This window comes from Enhydra lutris, unplaced genomic scaffold (assembly GCF_002288905.1).
Source record: "Enhydra lutris kenyoni isolate GAN:26980312 unplaced genomic scaffold, ASM228890v2 scaffoldscaffold32, whole genome shotgun sequence".
Taxonomy (NCBI): domain Eukaryota; kingdom Metazoa; phylum Chordata; class Mammalia; order Carnivora; family Mustelidae; genus Enhydra; species Enhydra lutris.
In genome coordinates, this window is record NW_019154116.1 from 15,867,792 (window position 1) to 15,890,455 (window position 22,664).

Here is a 22,664-nt window from a genome sequence, read left to right on the forward strand (position 1 = left end):
AAGATAGCAATCAGCTATGTTTACTGGTAGCAGGGAAGGAGGAAGGATGTCATAGACCAGACACATGTTTTCTGCCTTTACCATATGATTGGGCAGCTGAATAGTCACTTGGACTTAGAACCAAAGGATAAAAGAAAGCAGAGTTAAACACCATGTAGGGGTGCCTGGGTGGCTCCTTGGGAAAAGCCTCTACCTTTGGCTCAGGTCATGATCTCAGGGTCCTAGGATAGAGCCCCTCATTGGGTTCTCTGCTCATCAGGGAGCCTGCTTCCCCCTCTCTCTCTGCCTGCCTCTCTGCCTACTTGTAATCTCTCTCTCTCTCTGTCAAATAAATAAATTAAAATCTTAAAACACCATGTAAATAAGAGCTGCACTGTATTTGGGCCCCACCTACATGTTCAGAGCCCCACACACTTTTTTATGACACCCCATATTCTCACATTGGTCCCTTAGCATGTGGCCCATTTACTTGGAGGAAGGGTTTTTTTGTTTATTTGTTTTTCTGTATACAGAACTCCTCTGTTTTTTATTTTCTCTTAAACCCTGCTTCATTGCTTCATCTGCCCAGAAGGGGGCACCTTTCTCTTACTTGCACAACACTCTAGGTAAGCCAAAAAAAAGTTCTTTGAAATAATAACTTCTAAATGTCATTCCATAGAACACCAAGTTCCTCAGAAACTTACATTAAGAAGAGTTTTAAAAACCTGATTTCAATTCTGCAAAAGATAACGTCAAGTGAATGAAGAAACAAGACATACTCTCGGAGAAAATACTTGTAAAATACAAATCTGAAGGACTATTTTCTAAAATATATAAAGAACTCTTAAAGTTTACTGATGAGAAAACAAAACCAAAATAAAGAGTGGGCCAAGGACCTTAACAGACACCTCATCAAAGAAGACATACAGATGGCAAATAAGTGTATGAAAAGATGTTCTATATATATGTGTCATCAGAGGAAAGCAAACTAAAGCGATGAGATAGCACTCTATACCACAGAGTCACCCAAATCTGGGGAACGCTAACAGCAGCAAAGGCTGAGGAGGATGTGGAGAAACAGGAACTCTCACTCATTGCTGGGGAGAATGCAAAATGCTATAGCGACCCTGGAAAACACTTTGTCAGTTTCTTACAAAGCTAAATATACCCTTACCGTTTGATTCACTAATTTCAGTCCTTGGTATTACCTGAAAGAATTGAAAACTTCCGTCCATATAAAAGCCTACACATGAATGTTTTTGCTGCAGTAGTTTATTCATAATTGCCAAAACTTGGAAACAACCAAGATGTCCTTCAGTATGTATGCTATAAAAAGACATGGAAAATCTTTAAGTGTGCTTACTACTAATGGAAAAGGCCAATCTTAAAGGGTATACACTATGTAATTAAAACTAAATGACATTCCAGAAAAGGAAAAACTATTGTTCGAGTAAAAAAATCTGGTTACCAGAGGTCAGGGTAGGTAGAGATGGATGAGCTGTACACATGGGGTTTTTAGTGCAGGGAAAATACTATGCACGATACTCTAATAATGAATACATACAACCATACTTTCATCTAAACACAGAACACCACAAAACTAACCTACAACCATTGGGTGGTTGTAACCTACAAACATTGGGTGATGATGATGTGTCAAAGGTGTGACAAGTACATCACTCGGGTGGAGGGTGTTGATAATGGAGGGTGGTGTAATGCACGTGTAGATGTGGGGGCTATTTGGAAACTCTCTGTGCCTACTTCTTAATTTTACTGTAGACCTAAAATTGCTCTACAAAAAAAAAAAAATAATAATAATAAGGTCTTAAAAAAATCATTTATAAAAAACATCAAGTACATTTCCAAAACAGGATATATTAGTAAATACTTTGCTAGTGTGGCTGAATTTGAGATTAATGTTCACAAGCAACTGTACCTAGAAGGGCCCCCAGTGATGTTCAATAAGACACTTTTGCCAAGCAATCAGTGTATGAATGAGCACTTCCTAAGCAAGTCTCCAGTATGGCTATAAAACCTTATCTACTGCTCATTCTTTCTACATACCTATTAATAATCAGTAATAGTAAAAATCATTATTTTTACATTATTTTTACTAATGTTTAATTGAGATGTCCCTAAGGCTTTTTTATTTTTTTAAATTATCCTCTATATAATCCAGTACAATACGATCTACCATACTGCTTTACTTAATAGATAGGTATTAACCATTCCCCATATGCAGTACTAACAAAAAAATTAAAATAACTTATTAAGTATATATGTAAGATGTGATTTAAGTAAAAAGGAGCATTTCCTTTGGTGATCATTGCAAATAATATAATTTTCATTGTATATATGAACTCATGTAGAGTCACAAATTAGTTTCTATTTAATGCAAATATTATTTGGACTAAGATGAGATTTAGAAGCAATCTAAAGTATGGTTTCTGGTTGAAATACCCCTGGAATTACATTTGAGCTTCTTTTAAAGTAAGTTTCTGTTTTTTTTTCTCGCAAATATTTTCTCCAGGGATTCTTCCCTTCAGTCTTCTATACACAGAGCCTGTTCCCCAATAGTGCATAATCTTTTCTGAATCTTTTCAATGCTCTTCCCATTTCTTGGATATATTAACCTATTAATTCCTTTATTTTTTTAACTAATATTGAATCAGCACTTATCATTTGACAGTCATTTAATTGTCGTTAGGTGACAAAAAGCATGCAATTCTATTCCTAGTCTGGTTATTTTGAAAATGAGAATTAACCAGAATGATCATAAATGAACCCACTCGTGTATTCTTTATAACAGTCATTTAAAAGTAGTTAGTGTATGCTTATTTTCAAAGAGAATATTATGTTGAAAAAATTATCTAAATGGAAGTCACTTGAGCTAATTTTGTAGATGTAAAAACATAAAAATATAGGCAGGTTATAAAAGGCTAGAGTAGTCTAATTATTGATTGGTCACAGAGGACATTATGAAAGTGCATAAACTATAAGGAGCTATCACCCCACAGCCACTAGAATGATTATGATCAAAAGATATATAACAAATACTCGTAATCATACAGAGAACCTGGAACCCTCCACTGCTTTTACAAATGTAAAATGTAGCTACTTTGGAAACAGTCTGGCAGTTCATCAAATAATTAAATACAGAGTTTCTATGTGACTGAGCTATCTCACTTCAGGGTATATACCCAGGAGAAATAAAAACATGTCTACAAAAAGCTTTCATATTAATGCTCACAGAATTTTTTTTTTTTTCATGGTAGGCAAGCAATGGAAAAAAAAAACACAGAGCAAGCCTCACAATTATGAGGCAAACCAGATACTTTAGATTCAGGGATGGGGTTGAAGTGTTCTGTGATGTCAATTTTCCACCAGTATGCTGGGATTAAAGTAAAAAAAAAAAAAATGAGATTTATTCATTGCATTTGACTATGAGTAACTGCATCTAATATGTTCTGTATACTCTGTGAGATGCTGGATACCAGCGCCACAAATAAAAAGGGTGAGAGTCCCGCTCCCGAGAAAAAACTTGGTATAAATCTTTATGTACAAGTGACATTTTTTTTTATGAGACATAAAGTAGTTTACCATTTTCTGAGGCAGCCACTGTGATGTTGTACCATGGAGTTTCTTCTCTATCAAGGACCTTTGTAGTCCTAATGGTTCCAGTATTGGCATCAATGTTGAAACATCTGTCATCTTCAGCACTGTAGTCAATGAAGTACCTTGGGAAAAAAACAGATAACTCTTCTTTTCACTTGATTATATAATGAAGAAAGTGAAACTAAGACAACAGCAATATTAAATCAGACATATTCAAATATTTAAATGTATATTTTTAGTTTCTGTGTTTGCCTCCTAAGATTTGCTTGGCAACTTTATATTTGCATAGAACTGACATAAATTATTTTTATCTGTTAACTCCTAATTAATGTTTAATTAAATTACTAATTCAAATTTTAAAAAAATGCCTTTTTGAATTCCATGAATAGAACAGTAGGCGATAGGAACATTGGGATTAATAACTAAATATTAGTAGGACTCTGGGAAGTCTATAGTATTTTGGAAAAAAAATGAAAATTCTCATTGCTATATGTGCAAAATTTTTAGGAAAATAGAAGACGTCAGAGATTAGTTTATCCTGGAATTTCATTATAGCTAAGGTTTGAAGATAAATATAAAGTAAAAACCAAAACATTTCAATTAATTACCATTGTATGTGCATCACCTAGCCCCCTTGTTGAGTGAGAAAATGAGAAAATAACTACATGAGAGGTAGGTTGCATTACTGGCCACAAATCATCTTCCCTCTCCAATTGCAGGGATTTCTCTTGCCAGGTTTTGCCTCCAGCCCTCTTTAGCAAAGAGATGAGCCCTGAGTGTGTGTAGGTGTCAAACCACTAAATTGTACACCTGAAACTAATATCACTCTGTAACTTAACTAACTGGAATTAAAAAAAAAAAAAAACTTTTAAAAATCAGAATGAGATGAAAAGTAATTGAAAGTGATCATCATCATCGGAAATGATGGTGTCCTGTTCCATATTTGGGCCAAGGTTTCATAGGACTTTGCCTATTCTTTCTTATGCCCTGCCACTGACACAAAAAGAACCTGCTGGAGCCAGAAGGAAGATGAGAGACACAAGGACAAAGTTGTCCCAGTTTAGGAATCCCATCCTAAAGGAGAGCTACCTAGGAAACTGAGCAGGTGCATGACGGAATGCACTGGAGTTAAGCAGAGCTGGCAAACAAAAGCCAGCCTAGTTTAGCTGATCAACTAACTCAGACACATGCACTATGCTTATAAATTACTCATTTCTTTTCTTTCTTTCTTTAATTGCTTACTTCACTACCCCTAAGTTTTAGAGTTTTACATTATCCAGCATTATCCAACAGTTTATTAACATAAATATGAATTAAAAATATAGCAAACAATCATCATATGCTCTAGAAATGTTCCAAACTATTTCCAGAACTATTGAAGGAACTGTTTCCTCCTTTCCTTAAATCTCTATTATTTCTCCCTCCTTCCTTAACCTCAGTGTAAGTAACATTTTATCTAGACCTGCAGAACAAAAATGAACTGATTAGGCACAAAGTACTAGGGGAAAATATTTGAAATCCAGGAAACCAAAGTGAAAATATCCAAATTAAAGAAAGAGCTTGATTTGGTCTAGAAACCAATGTATGTTTCAATGTGGCTAGGCTAAAAGGATGTGGTATGCGGCCAGGGGTAGAACTAGCAATCCATGCAGCACATACTAAAGAGTTCTTATCTTTAAAAAAAAAAAAAAAAAAAAAAAAAAAAAAAAAGGTGGGGGAATTTTTAAGCAAAGGAAATAACATACTTAATTATATCCTGGAAAAATCACAGTGGCTACTTTGGAGATTTTATTTATGTGTGAGAGAGAGAGAGAGCATGAGCTGGGATAGGGGCAGAGGGAGAGGGAGAGAGTCTCAAGCAGATGCCATGCTGAGCATGGAGGCTGATGTGGGCCTCAATATCATGACCTGAGATCATGACCTGAGCCAAAACCAAGAGCTGGACCCTTAACCAACTGAACCACCCCGGCATCTCTACCATGGCTACTTTGACTCTTAGATTGCAGAAAGTTAAAAGCAATTCAGAAAAGAAATGATGTCATCTTGAATAAAGGTGAGAAAAGGAAGAAAATGGACAGAACCATAAAAAAAATGCTATCTACTAGATACAACCTATAGAACTTTTTATTGAAGTGGCATTAGTAAAGGGGGGGGGATTACAAAGGACTCCATTTTGGTGTGCTTTGTGTGTTTGTGTGTGTATGTGTCCTTGATCTATCATGTAATTGATAAGCATGTTTAATGAGCTAGATAGAGGTAGAAGAAAAAAAACAAACAAATTTTCTCCCTTTGGGAGAAAAAAAAATGGGGAGAAATCAATGATTTTGACACACTATGCCTTAGAAGTCAATTAGATAAACGTGGAATAAAAAGCAGAGAACTGAAAATGGGTGCAGAGTTCAAGCTCAAGAACAGCGAATATGTATTTGAGATGCATCAGCCTAAATTTAAGGTTGTGTGGATAGCACGGTTTCATCTGGGAGAGAACTGGAGGAGAAATGTGAAATATTGGGTACTACAGCACTCAACCCTTTGAGCCTAAAGCATGTCAGCATCGGTACAAGACCAGGTGGTAGCAAAAGGGGAGGGAGATCCAAGGGAGGAGGCAACGTGGGAATGGGTGGCACAGAAGCCAAGAAAGGAGACTGTTTCAAATGAAAAATCATAGTAAATCCTATTAAGAGGTTGAGTGAGGTTAGTAAGGGTTGATTGGATTTGGGAATATAGACAGCATTAGCTAACTTGAAAAGAATGGTTTCAATAAAATATAAACTGTTTGTTTTTGTTTTTGTTTTTAACAGTGGATTCAAGAGTATATTGAATATGAATGTATGAAGCCCAAGAGTCCAGGAAACACAATGCCATATCTCTCCTGGGTGCGGTGTGTTAACAGAGTATGTAGAACATGGTGCTAAGGTGTGAAACGTTATAACAACCTGTAGATACACATGCACATGACAGAAGATATTAATAACATCATGCAGGTCCAAACTGTAGAGCATCCAGGGAAATGCCATTCAGTGAAAAGAACACCTTAAAGAGCTAAAATATAACCCTTGCAACTGTGTGATTAAAACAAGAAACAGACCATTTTGCATAGACTGTTCTAATAATAACTATATGTTAATTGAAGAAAGCTGAACACAAAGAAGGAATTTAAACAGGAAGAGGTAGAGGTATAAAGCAAATCTGATTCAGAGAAAAGACAGGAGATCCAGACACTGCAGAGAAGTGGGAAAGAGCAATGTCATTGGGCTTTCCCAAAGCATTAAGTCCTGGTACCCTGAAACTGATTTTGACTTGAGTTCATACCACAAAAAATCCTTCTCGTACTATCAGAGTCCTTGATGCTTCTCCCTCTGCCCCTCATCCCACCTGTCCTCTCAATCTCTCTAATAAATAAATAAATAAATAAATAAAACCTTAAAAACAAAACAAAACAAAAATCAGAGGCAAGGGCAAAACTCTAAACAAAACAAGGCTTCAGAAGTGGTTTTGATCAGTCTGGAAATACCAGCATTAAAGAGAGGTGAATTATAAATCATCTAAAAAATACATAATTTAATAATTTTATGAGAGAGAAACACTGAGATATCTTAGATCTGGCTGTAGAAGTGGGTGGTGATTTTCAGACCACGTTCTTGTATTGGCTACTACACTAGCAAGAGCAAAAGAGAAAGAGAAGCTTCCTGTTGTAGCTTGTACATAAAATGCAGAAAGAATTTCTTTCCTTCAGCCATACGTTAATGCTCTAGTCAACACGACTGCCCCTACACATACTGTTACACTTGAATAAGAAGAGCTTGCTTTATTTATTTATTTTTAGAATTTATTTATTTATTTGACAGAGATCACAAGCAGGCAGAGAGGCAGGCAGAGAGAGATGGGAGGAAGCAGGCTCCCCGCTGAGCAGAGACCTCCCCCTGTCCCCCGATGTGGGACTCGATCCCAGGACACTGAGATCATGACCTGAGCCAAAGGCAGAGGCTTAACCCACTGAGCCACCGAAGCGCCCGAAGAGCTTACTTTAAAATAAAATATACTTAGGTGAGGAATGAAGATTGGTTTAATCATATCATCAATTAAGCCAGTGAGAAATTGTCACTACTCTGTGGCAGCAGTGGCTTGAGGTGCATTTTCAAAGGCTAATACCCAGATAGGCTCTTGAACGTACATAGAAAAGAAAGAAGAATGTGTTGGGGCATTTACCAAGAACAAAATTCCTGATTTTCCGATACTATAGAGACAATAACCTCTTAAGGACACTGAAAAACATTTGTATTCTTTTTCTCTGTCTACAAGATGTACATCCTGGCCTTGATTGATTCAGAATGCAAAGATGAACTCTATGGAAATTTGTCTCTACAACAGATCCAGCATATGTGTGAAAATGGTATTAAGCAATAAAGAAATTAACACAGGTTTGTAAACCAAGTAAATGTGATGCTTATAAATGTTTAAACCACTTCTAAGCTCCATGACTTAATGTATCACCTCTTTGAACTTCCTTTGTAAGCCAAATGCAGATATGACCCACATCCTCATTTTACTGTGAGGATAAGCGAGGTAATATTTGAAAGCATTTTATGGTGAAGTATCAAATGATGAACCTTCATGGATAAATATCATTTGTTTTAGTGTCTTTTAGGAAGGTTTTTTTCTCTTGGAAACCTTGAGTGTATTTTGATAGGAAAGTTCACAAATAGTAAGTGCTGTTTTTTTGTTTGCTAGTTCTTTTCTGTTTTGTTTTCCTGGAAAAATGTTGTAAGCACAATAGGATCTGAATAAGGATTATTACTGAGTGAACAAGAGTCTGCATATAAATAGCATGAACTACTGTTTGTTTCTAAAAAAATCGATCAGGAAATGAAATTATCTGTAATTCCTTATTGGGTGCATACAAGTCATTTTTATTTGGAAACTCTATGAGAATAAAGCTCTTTTGCTGTCACCATTATGTCACAGGTGTATGACTTTGCCTTATAAGTGAATTAATAAACTAATCAATCACTCAACAAATATAAAGAACCTGTTGATATCTACTATGAAATTAATTAAGGCATTCCAGAGCAGCTTTTCCTTCTTTTATATCCATTTTGGTAGAAATAATCAAGCCAATAAGTCATCATATTTCACTTAGAGCAGTATGTTTCAGATAGAGACAGTTTTTTATGGGTCACTAATATCCTTCATACATATTCCGAATATTGTATTTGAAATTTGTTAGTTTAGGAAACAAACTTTTTTTTTTTTTTTTAGAGTAAGTTCTTAGCTTACTTTCCTCTGTCATTGAGAGATACCTAAACATTGAAAAAAGGACAGATTAATTTATACTTCCCACGGTATTTCACTGAACTCATCATTCTGGATATAATTTTAAGATGTAATACAGTGATACTCGATGGTATATCTAGTTGATTTCTGGGACCAATCTACAGGCATATGTGGACAAAACGGTTATTATCACAGAGGAAATGTTGAGGCAGATACAAGGCTACTCTAATATGATGAGTATGACACACCATTAGATCCCTACCAGCACTCTATGTTCATTGCGTTCTACATGAAATAATCAACAAGGTAAAAACCTATATTAAATGCTATTTGTGAAACTATATGATCGATGATCAATAAGATGCTCTCTGTGAGGAACTGGTAATCTTGTGGCTACCTAGAGTAAGTGCAATTAAGTTTCTGCCAGCTCAGATTTGTCCTTAAGGGCCCTCTACCTGGATCAGTTCCCTATGCAAACATTACCTAATTTCACACTGGCACATGCATGGGCCCATTTAGCATCAGACACCTTCTTGCAATGTTGCCATCATAACTTGTAATTCTGGGTTATCATTTTTATTCCTACGTTACTCTCTTTTCTGTCATACAACATATCCATCATCTCTTATTTCTGGTAAATATGTATTAACCCAATAAGTAAAGAGAAAATGCATTACCCTAAAATATGATGAAAATTCATTATTCAAATTAGAATTTATGGATCAACAAATATGCAGTCAGGTTACGGCCAGAGCAAACAGTCAATCCTAATAATGATTCCCTTTATTCAAGTATTTTCCTTAACAGAAGAAACTTTAAATGAATCACCCGGTTCATCATTTGGCATTCAATTTCTCTTTGACTATGTAGCTAGAAACTCAAGATAATTATTAGTCATGTTAAAGTGCACTGGAACGTTATTTTTCATTTCAATAATAAAATTTCAGTCCTCAGAGACACCTATTATTTTCATTATACTCTGTCCATTTCACTATAAGAAATTAATTTAGAACTTATGTAATGGAAATCTATTTTTACAGTGAATTACCTAGAGAAACATCAGTTGGTTTAAAGTATAGGAGGCCTCTTTCAGTCGCCACACTTCAAATGCTTGTAGATATAGAATGTGAGTGGCAAAGAGAATTTATTTGCGATTTTGCCTCCCAAACAGCAGCTTTTATAAGTTTTACTGACTATGATCAATAGATGGAATAAAGTTTAATCAATATACACCCTGTGGAATATTACAGCAACTTAGCCTCATCTTTAATTTAACAAAAAGTCACACACCTGCAGTATAGCTTAGATTTATTAAATGATTTAAGGTTCCCTTAGCTTACTTTGGGAATGCAATTTACTCCACAATCCATGTCTCCAGAAAATAATCTTTCTGAAAACAACAAGAACAACAACAACAAACAGAAAAACATAAGGACCACTTGCCACCTGATAGGGTGTATTGTGCTCAATAAAATGGGCAGCACATAGATCACACAGATTTTTTTAGAAGCGTTTTAACTTCCTGAACCAAAATCCTGATCCGATGAAACAAAAATATCTAAAGAAGAAAATTCCTTGCACAAAAAAATAATTTCCTGTTATCCATGCCTTTAAGTAACTAAGATATCACAAATGCTACTGCTCATGAGTTTTAGAATGCTATGGAACCACGTTAAGCAATTACCATTTCTTTCCAAAAATGACATGCAAGCTATTTGGGTGTTTAGTTTCCAGTCAGTAGACTGGCAAAGCGTCACTAAGCCAGAGTTTATGTATTCATTCCAGGGCTCAATGAGTTATGCATGTTAACCCGGAAAATGAGTTCTTCTTCTGGGATCAGGACTGTGATTTGGAGTGGGTACCACCACACGCGAGGCTGTCAGAGAAATATGACCCCCAATGGAAAAAAAAAAAAAAAAATCTGCCGGAGTTTTTGTACCTTTATTGAAGCCTTAATAATAAGGTCATAATAAGTGACCTTAATAATTGAGTGACCTTAATAATAAGGTCACTTAATAAAGTGAACACATTCTAATCCAGTCTCTATGATTAGTTAGCTGTGTGAGTTACTCAGCCTTCTTGGTCTAAGATATCAGCATCTTTATAAGAACAGGGCTGTCTCAGAGGCACCTGGGTGGTTCTGTCAGTTAAGTGTCTGCCTTTGGCTCAGGTCATGATCCCAGAATCCTGGGATCAAGTCTAGCATCAGGCTCCCTGCTGAGCTTTCTCCCTCTCCCTCTACCCCTCCCCCCTGCTCATGCGTGCTCTCTCTCTCTCTCAAATGAATGAATAAAAAAATCTTAAAAAACAAAAAAGAACAGAGTTGTCTCCATCATCTTTAGGTCCCTTCACATTCTCAAATGTCATATTCACATGACATTTTACAATTATGAGTCAATGTAAATGTGCAAACCGTATATAATATGATACAAAACACTAGTCATAGACAAAGACTTCTGGCTTTAAACGGGAACCTGCTTTCTCTATCTCTGCCCCATTTGCACCAAATGTGTCTAATGATTTTTTTTTTTTTTTAAGCTTTTATTTGTCAGAGAGCGAGAGAGAGCACAAGCAGCGGGAGCAGCAGGCAGAGGGAGAATCAGGCTCCCTGCCAAGCAAGGAGCCCAGTGTTGGACTTCATCCCAGGACCCTGAGATGGTGACCTGAGCCGAAGGCAGACACTTAACTGACTGAGCCACCCAGGAGTCCCAAGTCGTCTCCTTTGTACCAGAAGACTATGATAGTTTTGATGAAGGTGGATTAAGACTTGCTATTACGGATCCAATTGAGATCTTCTTGACTAACAATGAAAAAACTTTTACAAATAAATTTTGTCTATAGAATAAAAACTCATTATGTATCAGATGATATCTTTTACATGAATATATTTGAGATATATCTTCTGATAAGTTTTCATCTTCTTTTCAAGAATAGGAATCTTACATGCAAAACTTCTTAAATATTTGTTTTTACACTACTTTGCAACTTTGCAACATGACCTTGTCATTATTTTGAAACATTTCTAATTGTTTGCTGTTGTGGCATTCAAAATTAACCCAATATGCCTAACTCCCATCTCATCAGGAACTACATGAAAATTCAGAAATGCACAGGAACAACAAGTATACCGAGATAGATGTAGTGAATACACTATAAGTGTTTACTCACTGGAACTACAGCTAAACTCCAAACAGATTGAACCAACACTTCTAATTCTCTGGAACTAGTCTTCTTCTTCTTCTTCTTTTTTTTAAGATTTTTAGAAAGTTTTGTTTTTTTAATTTTGGCAAATATTTCTAAATCTGATCACAATTTTATATATTATGTTAGCATGTAAATAGGCTATTGTTCCTAAACAGTGTCATGATGAACGTTTGACACAAGTATCCAACATATTTAATATTTCCTCTGATTGTTTTGAGTTTATTATACAAAGAAAACATTAAAAATCTTGACAATAAATAAATGTATAGATAAAATCATATTATGAACCACAGCAGAAAAGAAGTAAAGATGGGGGGAAATACTTAGAAATATAATTTATAGTAAAGCCTTTCATCCTATGAGAAATATTGAGGACTTCAATGATTTTCTTTTTGTTGTACTAAATCAAGTAGTATATGTCTTAGACTTTACAGTATGAAGAGACTCTAAAATTAAGAACAGTTTTGCTCTTGAGATGCTAGAGTTAAAATGAGACTGACTGTCTTCAGATCCCTCATCGCAGAGTATGAAAGACATCGACACAAATACAAGATCCTGGGGACTGGCATTTAATTAATGGCTTCCTAAACATGCAAAATTTTCATCTGCTTCCTACTTTATGATATGTGACTTTTGTAAATGCAGTTTTTATGGTTGTTGTCGTTGTTAGTTGAGATATACAAGAGGCAGCAGAATATTGCTAAAAACAGGGTTTTGGGGAAAAAGTAAAAACGGATCTCAAATCTGAATCACTTTATCACTAAGGAAACTGGGCCAAATTACTTAATTTTCTGAGCCCTCAATTCTTCATCTGTAGAATAGGATGAGTAATATAGACACTTTAGGGTTCTTATAGGACTTTTTGGCATGCTGTATAAAGCCCTTGGCCCACAGACAGCAAGCACTGAACAACCACTATTTTTAACAGTCACTTTCTAGAAAGCCCTCTAGCTTCTCATGTCCAGCATAGGATTGCTCATCCCTCAGTGCTACACAGGAAATTCCTGAATTCCATTTGTAATATACCAGCAAGGGAGTGCAGTCTGTTTAAATCAAGGTTTTCTTCAATGCTAGTAAATAGCCTGGTTCTGACTTTATTTTCAAAATAAAAGGTGATGATTACATTGCTGCAATTTGCACATTCTTGTTTGGAGTTAAAAGAGACAGAAGCTAAACCTGGTATGCTCTTAGAAATCTGAGGAATCTTACTAATAGTTTAGAAAATTGAAACACAAAAACTGAAGTCAGAAAGCTTTGCATAAATGCCTGTTAAGGCTCAAATTCCCTTTCATTATCAATTCTGCAAACTTGCAGTTAATTGTATTTCAGAGCACATTGCAAGGTACATCTTTTCAAAGTACGTTTCCTTAATTAGTACAAACATTTGGTTCCTGAGAAGGTGGAAGTATAGCTTGCTTTTCTGTTTGTTAATGTTTTCTGTTTTTTATTTACTGTTTACCCCTAGAGGCCCCTGTGAATGACACATTTTTATTAAAATCAAGAATAAATATTATGTAAATTATGCTCCCAAGCAGCAGCTATAGAGTGTAGTTATTTGAAGGCAGCTCTGGAAGGATTCATTTTAGTTTTCTAACCAAAACAAAATAAAAAGGATGATGCATTTGCTAATGGATTTTTAGGTCTCTTTATTAGCCTTAGGAGATAATATACCAATCATCTTTGCATCCCAGAAACTGGGAGAATGTATGTAACATAGCAGGTGTTCAATTAAAAGTTTCTAATAATATGGAGCCATCAATATCATGGGACAATCAATTACATATAAATAGTTTATTTTATTAAATGAACGGTAGATGTTGAAACATCCACATGGCTGTGTAAGAATGTGAAACATACATAGTAGTATGTAATCCTCACAAATGTATTTTCAGGATTTCTGTCCATGAAAATAATTAGTCCTCCGGTTTTACCAATGGACAACCCAGTTCTGTTTGCTCTGTGTCAGGGTTTCCCATTTTCAGCATTATTAATATTTTGGACCAGCAACTTCTCTGTTGTCTAAACATCTAAATTCTATGATGTTCTAGCACCATCCCTGGCCTCGACCCACAGATGATAATATCCCTCCCTCAGTTGTGACAACCAAACATCTCTTGAGATACTGCCAAATATCCTCTGGTGTGTGTGTGGTGGTATCCTTGGGTAAGAACCACTGTTCTTTGTGGAATAAGTTTTTTGTGTACATTGGGATAGATAGAATAACACGAAAAGAAGTTTGTGTCTGACGTCAATTTTTCCTCCTTTTGGTCTACCATTTTGGAATGGTATTTTTAGACACCATTTTTAGAACTAGTCTTCTTCTTCTTCTTTTTTGTTTTTTAAGATATTTTAGAAAGATTTTTTTAATTTTGGCAAATATTTCTAAATATGATCATAGCATTTTTAGAATGTGTTATGTTGTAAAAATATATTGCAGAATACATCTTTAATATCAAACTTAAGTTTTCAAAAGAAACTCATCATTATCTATCAAATATTTCACATCAAACTAAGAGTATGAATATTCTTCTCAAAGTGTATTGTCTCCTTTTGATTAAGGATGGCCACATTTATGTCTCTTTTACAATGCTATAGTTTTTCACATTGTTAGAAGAATTTTACTTATTATATGTCAAAAATATTGCTGAAATATGGCATTCCAGGGAATAATGAAGCATAGAGGGCTTCTCCTTCATTTGATAACTAAACATATTGACTTATATTTCTATCCTTTAATCAGAGATCAATTTCTGTAGTTGGGTTTTTGCATATTATTTTGCATAGTTTGCCTATCCTGCAACTTCAAAAAATGCTTAAATCTTACTGTGTGACAGAGGGGTCACGAATTGACAAGGTGTTGTTTTTGTACTCACAGATGGAATAGGATTGTTGAATATACACATTAGTGCACAGAAAATGGTTTCTGTCAATGCATAAGTACAGCAGGCATTTCTTTTTTAACTGAAATCATAATGCTTATATAAAAGAAAATTGAAACCCTTTATAAACATAACATAGATACCAAGGAGAATATTTGCCATAATTGCTTTTTTTTAAAGAATAATAAATGAAGAATCCAAGAATAAGGATTTGATAGGAAAAAGCAGGCAAATTTGTTAAAGATTTCAAACTTTCTAGGGCCTTGGGATTATCAAAGGGTATAAACACATGGTAAATAAAGAGCCTTGTCTATGCATCAAACCTTTGATTTTATCATAATTGAGGGAAAAAAAGAAAAAGAAAACACCTTTCTGATCATGCAAGAAAAGCTTTCATTATCACTACTGCATGACATAGCACGATAAAAAATATTGAGCATTTACTGACTGTGCTTGGCATTTTATATCAATTTAAATTAATTCTATCTACGTATTTACACAACATCATTATTCCTTGCGCATATATTTGAGATTCAGCAAGCTTGATTAACTAGAAGATGGTACAGTTAGTAGGTCAAGAAACCAGAATTCCCACCCTGATCTTCCCATCTTCAGGAAGTAAGTACTGCTCTAAGTAGCACTCTCTGCTTCCTTGGACAAGTTAGAATTTATAGAGGGACTACTAAGTGCAGGCAACTCTACTTAGCATTTCATGAACATTGATTCATGCATTCTCACAATAACTCTCAGAGATAGACTTTTTTTTGTTTTTGTTTTTGTTTTTGTTTTTTTAACAGAAAAAGGTAGATGATTTCCTAAATGCACATAACTACTGTAACAGAACCAGGAGGCAGAGATGCGTATAATTCCGAAATCATTAGTTTGTACTATAGCTATATTTCCTATCACTAAGGACTCAAAATTCTCTAGTTTATAGCTAGTATTTCTACATAAGTTTTTCATTCAATTACACTCACATTTATTAAGTCAAATAAAAAATTTAATCTATGTGGTCAACAATATACAATTGATCCATGAAAAACACAGGATTTAGAGGTGTTGATCTCCTCAACCCACATACTGCAGAAAACCCACATATAAATTTTGACTCACCAAAAACTTAAATACTAAGCCTATTGTTGATTGGAAGCCTTACCAATAACATAAATAGTTGATTACATTATATTTCAAATTTCATATATATTAGGTACTATGTTCTTACACTAAAGTAAGTTAGGGAAAAGAAATTATTATTAAGAAAGTCATAAGGAGGGGCGCCTGGGTGGGTCAGTGGGTTGGAGCCTCTGCCTTCGGCTCGGGTCATGGTCTCAGTGTCCTGGGATCGAGCCCCATGTCGGGCTCTCTGCTCAGCGGGGAGCCTGCTTCCTCCTCTCTCTCTCTGCCTACTTGTTATCTCTGTCTGTCAAATAAATAAATAAATCTTTAAAAAAAAAAGTCATGAGGAAGAGGAAAAATATTTGCAGTACTATTATTAAAAAATCCATGTATTATAAGGAAAAATCCATGTGTTACAAGCAGACCTGTGCAGTTCAAGGTCATGCTATTGACCGTCAATGGCATTGAAGGAGATAGCTACATGCATTCTAAATTTGACAGAAACCCATCGCTACAATACTCAGCCAAGGACTTAATTAATATTCTAATTTAATCACCTTAATAAAAATAACATGGAAATAAATTATTTCACATTTTATTTTATTCATTTTGAATTATTGTGAGAGGCAATAAAAAACTATATGTCTACAAGATTAAGGCATACCATACCTTACTAAGCTATTAGCACTGTCAGGATCTTGTGCCAAAACTGTGCCAACGACAGTCCCGATTTTGGCATTTTCATAGACTTCCATGACATAAGAAGGCATGGAAAAGAGGGGTGGTTCATCCACATCTCCAACAATGATCTTCAGCATGGTAGCATCTTTAAAAGGACCCAAGTGAGAAAAGCGGAAATCAAGATGTGTATTTGCTCCTTCTATGGTGAGAGTGTATGATTTCTTTTTCTCATAGTTCAGTGGCTGTTGGGAAAAAATATATAAGATTTCCAATATTATGACTGCCATTACATTTCAAACATTTTTTTGCATTTTTGAAAACAAACAAATGCAGATAGATTTAAGTCAATCTATTTTCATTTGTCAACAGACTATGAAGTTTGTCTTCACGGTAACATCTAAGTCAAAAATCATGAAAATTCAAGTCTGAATCAACTGTAATTTTTCAAAGATATAAATATGATGATAACTAGGAACAAAAAGTATTTCTTATAGACAAACAAATACTGCCTTTTGGAGACTCAGTTTCTAGTAACTTCTGTCTTCTCTTCAGTTTGCATTAGCAATCTTAAAAATATTTGGTACAAATTTTTTAACTTTAAAAATAGATTTTTGTTTTGCATTAAAACAATTTATGTTCTATCACTGATTTTTTTTTTTTAATTTATCATTATCTTACTTTCACTTTGCTGGTTTTAAACTTGGTATTATATTTTACAATCTGATAAGCTTTTAAGTTTTCAATTCAACAACATTTCCTTAAACACTTCGTAAAATATACAAACTTCTGAATCTCATGTTTATTGTTTTACTTTTATTTTGTTTTCCTGGTAATACCATTTTATGTATTTGTTTTGTTTTCATATTCTTTAATATAATGTTTTTAACTATTTTATTTTTTAAATTATCTTTTTTTTGTTTATACCATTTGCTTTTTAGCTTTGAGCCCATATTAAATGTTTCTCATAATCCTTTTAGTTTTTGTCTTAATTTTTAAAGTAATCCAACCAATTTTTTTTTGTGTGTGTGTTAACAATATAGGTCAGAAGTCATGGATTTGACTTAAAATAATGAATAAAGTCATCCAAGTGTTTTGCCTGAAGGAACATATGGTCTAATATAGAATATAACACAGTAAATAGACACTTATATCACTGTACTTAATGCCATAAGAATATTAGGTATTATGAAAATAATAAGGATACAGAATCAGAAATAGGAGTACCTGTAAACAGCTAGGTATTATTTCTTTTTTTTTTTTTTTTAAAGATTTTATTTATTTATCTGACAGAGAGAGAGCACAAGCAGGCAGAGAGGCAGACAGAGAGAGAGGAGGAATCAGGCTCCCTGCTGAGCAGAGAGCCCGATGCGGGGCTCTATCCCAGGATCCTGAGATCATGACCTGAGCCGAAGGCAGCGGCTTAACCCACTGAGCCACCCAGGCGCCCCAAGCTAGGTATTATTTCTAAGAGAGAGTACTTTTTCATATAACCAAATGGATATGTTAGACTTGATGCATATGATAGACTCTATGACCTAAAATGAGCTCAGATTTAGGATTAACAATGTCAAAAATTTTCATAGTGATGTTGGTGCAAAGGATCCAGACATCAGCCTTTTCAGAGCCGGGTGAAGTATCCATTGATGCTGGTCTTTCCTGATTAATATCTATGAGAAAAACAGAATATTTTTTCATCCCTATATCTGCCACTAATTTTACACTAGAATGCTCCAGTCTTGCAGCTTTCTTTCTTGAAAGATCAGAGAATGATTACTTCCTAAGGAGGAATTCAGATAGTTTCCTTTGCACTAAGAGCCAAGGAGAAGCTCATTAGAAAGAGTGTCCTTGGGCGCCTGGGTGGCTCAGTTGGTTAAGCAACTGCCTTCCACCCAGGTCATGATCCTGGAGTCCTGGGATCGAGTCCCACATCGGGCTCCCTGCTCAGTGGGGAGTCTGTTTCTCCTTCTGACCCTCTCCCCTCTCATGCTCGCTCTCTCTCTCTCTCTTTCAAGTAAATAAATAAAATCTTTAAAAAAATTAAAAAAGAAATAAAAAGTGTCCTTAAAAACAGAATGATCACTCCTACTGATGATTACTTCCCTTATTTCTTCTGAAGTACCTTGGAAAATTGGTCTTCCTAGAGACTGAAGATGGCATAAAAGGAAAAACAACTATTTAATTTCCAAATGAAATATTAAGAACCTAGAACCTATCATATATCTCAGGGACATGGATGAGTCTAGGCCATTGCAATTTTTTTTTAAGTTTTTAGAAAACAAAATAAAAATGTCAAAAAAAAAGTTAAAGGCTCAAATTCATATATATATATATATATATACACACACACATACATATACATGTATATGTATATATACACATACAAATTTATATATGACAAAATACTGTATATTTTACATTTATTTTAAAGAAGGATTGATTAGTTCTGAAGTTTATGACTCCATCAGTTGGGAATCATTTCTTTCTGAGAGAATTTAAAATATAAAATAAAAAAGGATAAAATTATCCTTTTTCCTTCCTTGACTTCTCTCCTTGATATTAGTAAATAAGAATCTGTGTCTTGGGGCACCTGGGTGGCTCAGTGGGTTAAGCTTCTGCCTTCAGCTCAGGTCATGATCTCAGGGTCCTGGGATCAAGTCCCACATTGGGCTCTCTGCTCGGCAGGGAGCCTCCTTCCTCCTGTCTCTCTCTCTCTGCTTGCCTCTCTGCCTACTTGTGATCTCTCTCTGTCAAATAAATAAAAAATCTTAAAAAAAAAAAAAGGAAAAGAAGCTATGTCTTTGACTAATTCAGCAAATCTCATCCAAATTTAAATAGCCTATTCTGGAAACAGTACCCACTTGCTGCCTATTAGGAATTGGGTGGATGGAAATGATCCTTGATAGGTGCAGAGGAGCATGGGCTGTCAGAAGCCGGGTATTTTATTTATGGAAAGCAACACTGTTGTCAGGCTTACCATATGTTTAGATCAATGTAATTTTTTAAAGTCAACCAGCTGCATCTGGGAAACTTTATAATGATTAAGGTTTTTCTCTTTGAACTTGCATGTGTGAGATCTTAAAAATAAAACAGAACAAATACCCAAAAAGCAAAACAGGATTTGTTTACTAGTAATGCTTAACATCTCTTTTTCATTATAACACAGGATTTCAAAAGTCATCTCCATTTATTCATTGGTGTAGGCTTTTACATCTTTGTGACTCTCAATGAAGTTTGTAGAGACAATTTTGGCCACCTCTACACCATCAAATATTATTATCAATAATAATATTGATAATATGTCTCAATATGTCTCAATATGACAGGCATCTCTTGGTTTGTTTAAGCAGGTCCCTTGGCAACATAGATGTCATTTATCTTAACACTAGCCTACCTACTACTAAGGTACAGGCTGTTTATGCAGACACATGGTTTCATGCTTATGATTATCTAATATATATTTAACTATCCCAAGGCAGGGATAATCATTTTGTAGGACTTGTTTACCACAAGATGGATGGCAGATGGTTGGATTGGAATCCAGCTAGAGCCACCAAGGAATGAGAAGATTATTTAAGTGGAGACAGGGACTTTAGAAGCGAATGAATTAATGGAAATGGAAATATTTAATAGCTTCATTTATGTAGAAAATCTGGCGGTGCTAAATTGCAAGTGCAGAAAAACTGGGAAGAAATTCCACCATTTATTCTTGGACTGTAGGATTATGTATAGCATATAAAGTATGGTATCTTTGTTTTGCATTAAAACTATAATAGTATATAGATATTGGATTAGGATTATTATTTTTGTTACTTCTGTAGTTTTGGCAAAACTGTTCAAATACTCATCATCCACACAGTTTCAATAGAACTTCCAGTAATTCCCTACTAATCATTTAGTCCTGGGAAATTATTTAGAACTCTGCTTATGGGTTACACATTCCATAGGTACCAGATTTTTATTTTAACCTAAAAATAGTATATCAAAAACCTTATACCAGGAATGGTGAAATCTATTCATCTAAAGCCTGATTCTGATAAGAAGACAGTGGAGGGAAAATGATTAAAAGAAAAAAAATTGAGGGGCACCTGGGTAGTTCAGTCAGTTAAGCATCTGCCTTCAGCTCATGTCATCATCTCTGGGTCCAGGGATCCAGTCCTGTGGCGCGCTCCCTGCTAGTCAGGCTCTCTGCTTCGTGAATAATCTGCTTCTCCCTCTCCTTTAGCCCCTCCCCCATTTATGCTCTCTCTGTCTCAACTAAATAAATAAAATCTTAAAAAAGAAAGAAAATTCGCCTAGGCTATTACTGAGTTACCACAGAAAGCAAAAACATGAAATGTCTGGTTGATAGCTTTGGTTTTTTATTTTTATTTTTTAAGCAATGCCTGGCTTTGCTTAAAGGTACCTCTGGTTGAAAGTTTTTAAAACACAAAACATGTTTTTCCTGCCTTAAAAATAATGAATCAAAACCAGATAAAGAATAACTCCATACACATGAGGTATTGTTTATGAACATGATAAGGGGTATATTATAACCAGAGACTGTTCATGAGAACAAGAAATAATTTTTTTCCAGTTCTACATTAAAATGTCAACTGTTCATGCTTTTAGGTCTTTCTGGATGTTCACTGACAACATTCAGAAAGAAATTATTAAAACACTCAATCTGAAGAAAAAAATGAGCAAAGAGTTCTTCCCTTTAGATCTATCTGGAGATTTTTTGAAAGAGAGGTTGATAATTTGCTCACCCATTATCTACTCCATAAATTCTGCCTCACCAAAATAATTGGTGTGGAGAACAGAAGTTCATAATTTAAATATAGTTTATTTCATTTAACAAAACCGCAGAACTATTTCAACTTTCTATTTTGGAAAACTGTATATCTAGATTAGTGGTTTAGTGTTTAATAGGTAACTATAGGACAAAGGTATTCTACTGGAGATTACTAATATAATACTAATGTTCAGGAATAAATATTCCAGGAATATCACCAAATTCTTTTTCATTTATACAGAATTTGCTTTAGGTTTAATTCTCTGCACAACTTCAGTTGTGATTCAAGCTCTGTGACTTACAAACGCAAACTACCACATCAGCTCATACTTAGCAAATGCTTTGCTTAGTGTTGCCAAATTTAGCGAATTAAAATTATTTTCTGATAGAGTATGGGTCAATTATCACATGGGACATACTTAGTTAAGAAATCACGATTTATTTGAAATTAGAACTTAACTGGGTGTCCTGTGTTTTATCGAACAATGTTAACCATGATAAATCATGACTATCATAGTTAATAACTAAATATATCAGAAATATAGAATTACCACAAATACAGCATGGTATATATTGACAACCTTCAACTATAAAAAAATAAATAAATGAGCATTAACCATATGAAATTGCTGTTGTCAACAACATATGACATACACAAAAAATAATTTTATATGATTCAGTGTAAGGTATTTGTTTTTCTAACATTAAACTATCCAAACATTACTGGAATAATTACACCTGTGATATGCTCTCTTTTATTGGAATGGTGCTTAGAATGATTCCACAGATACTCAGAAATGAGGATGCTTAATAATTGTATTGGTCTGTTAGGGTTTTTGAGTTAATGCATTAGTTTCTGAGGACTGCCACAGCAAATTACTACAAACTAGGTGGCTTGACACAACATCAATTTATTCTCTCATGATACTTGGGACAGAGTCTGAAATTTGTCTGGGCTGACCTTTCGCTGGGCTTTAGGGAATATAACCCACTCCTTAGCTGTCCCAATTTCTGTGACTGCCTTAGCATTCCTGCGGAAGAAGACACCTGAGCATGGTTGGGAACTCAATTCACATTCTAGTTCAACCACTTGTTGGATGAGACCCCAGGTTTGGTGTTCAGAAATTTCCACTCTGCAGCCATGG

General features: G+C 34.8%; 1 protein-coding gene across 2 annotated transcripts in view; it reads right to left on the reverse strand.

Annotated features, from left to right (window-relative positions):
- Positions 1 to 22,664, reverse strand: part of LOC111153431 (cadherin-18) — a 321,039-nt gene that overhangs the window by 65,588 nt on the left and 232,787 nt on the right. For both annotated transcript variants that reach the window (XM_022512443.1, XM_022512444.1), the window contains exons 6-7: positions 16,737 to 16,990; positions 3,580 to 3,716 (exon numbers count right to left, since the gene is read on the reverse strand). In XM_022512443.1, coding sequence (XP_022368151.1) covers positions 3,580 to 3,716; positions 16,737 to 16,990 — 391 coding nt within the window. The remainder of the gene's footprint in view (positions 1 to 3,579; positions 3,717 to 16,736; positions 16,991 to 22,664) is intronic.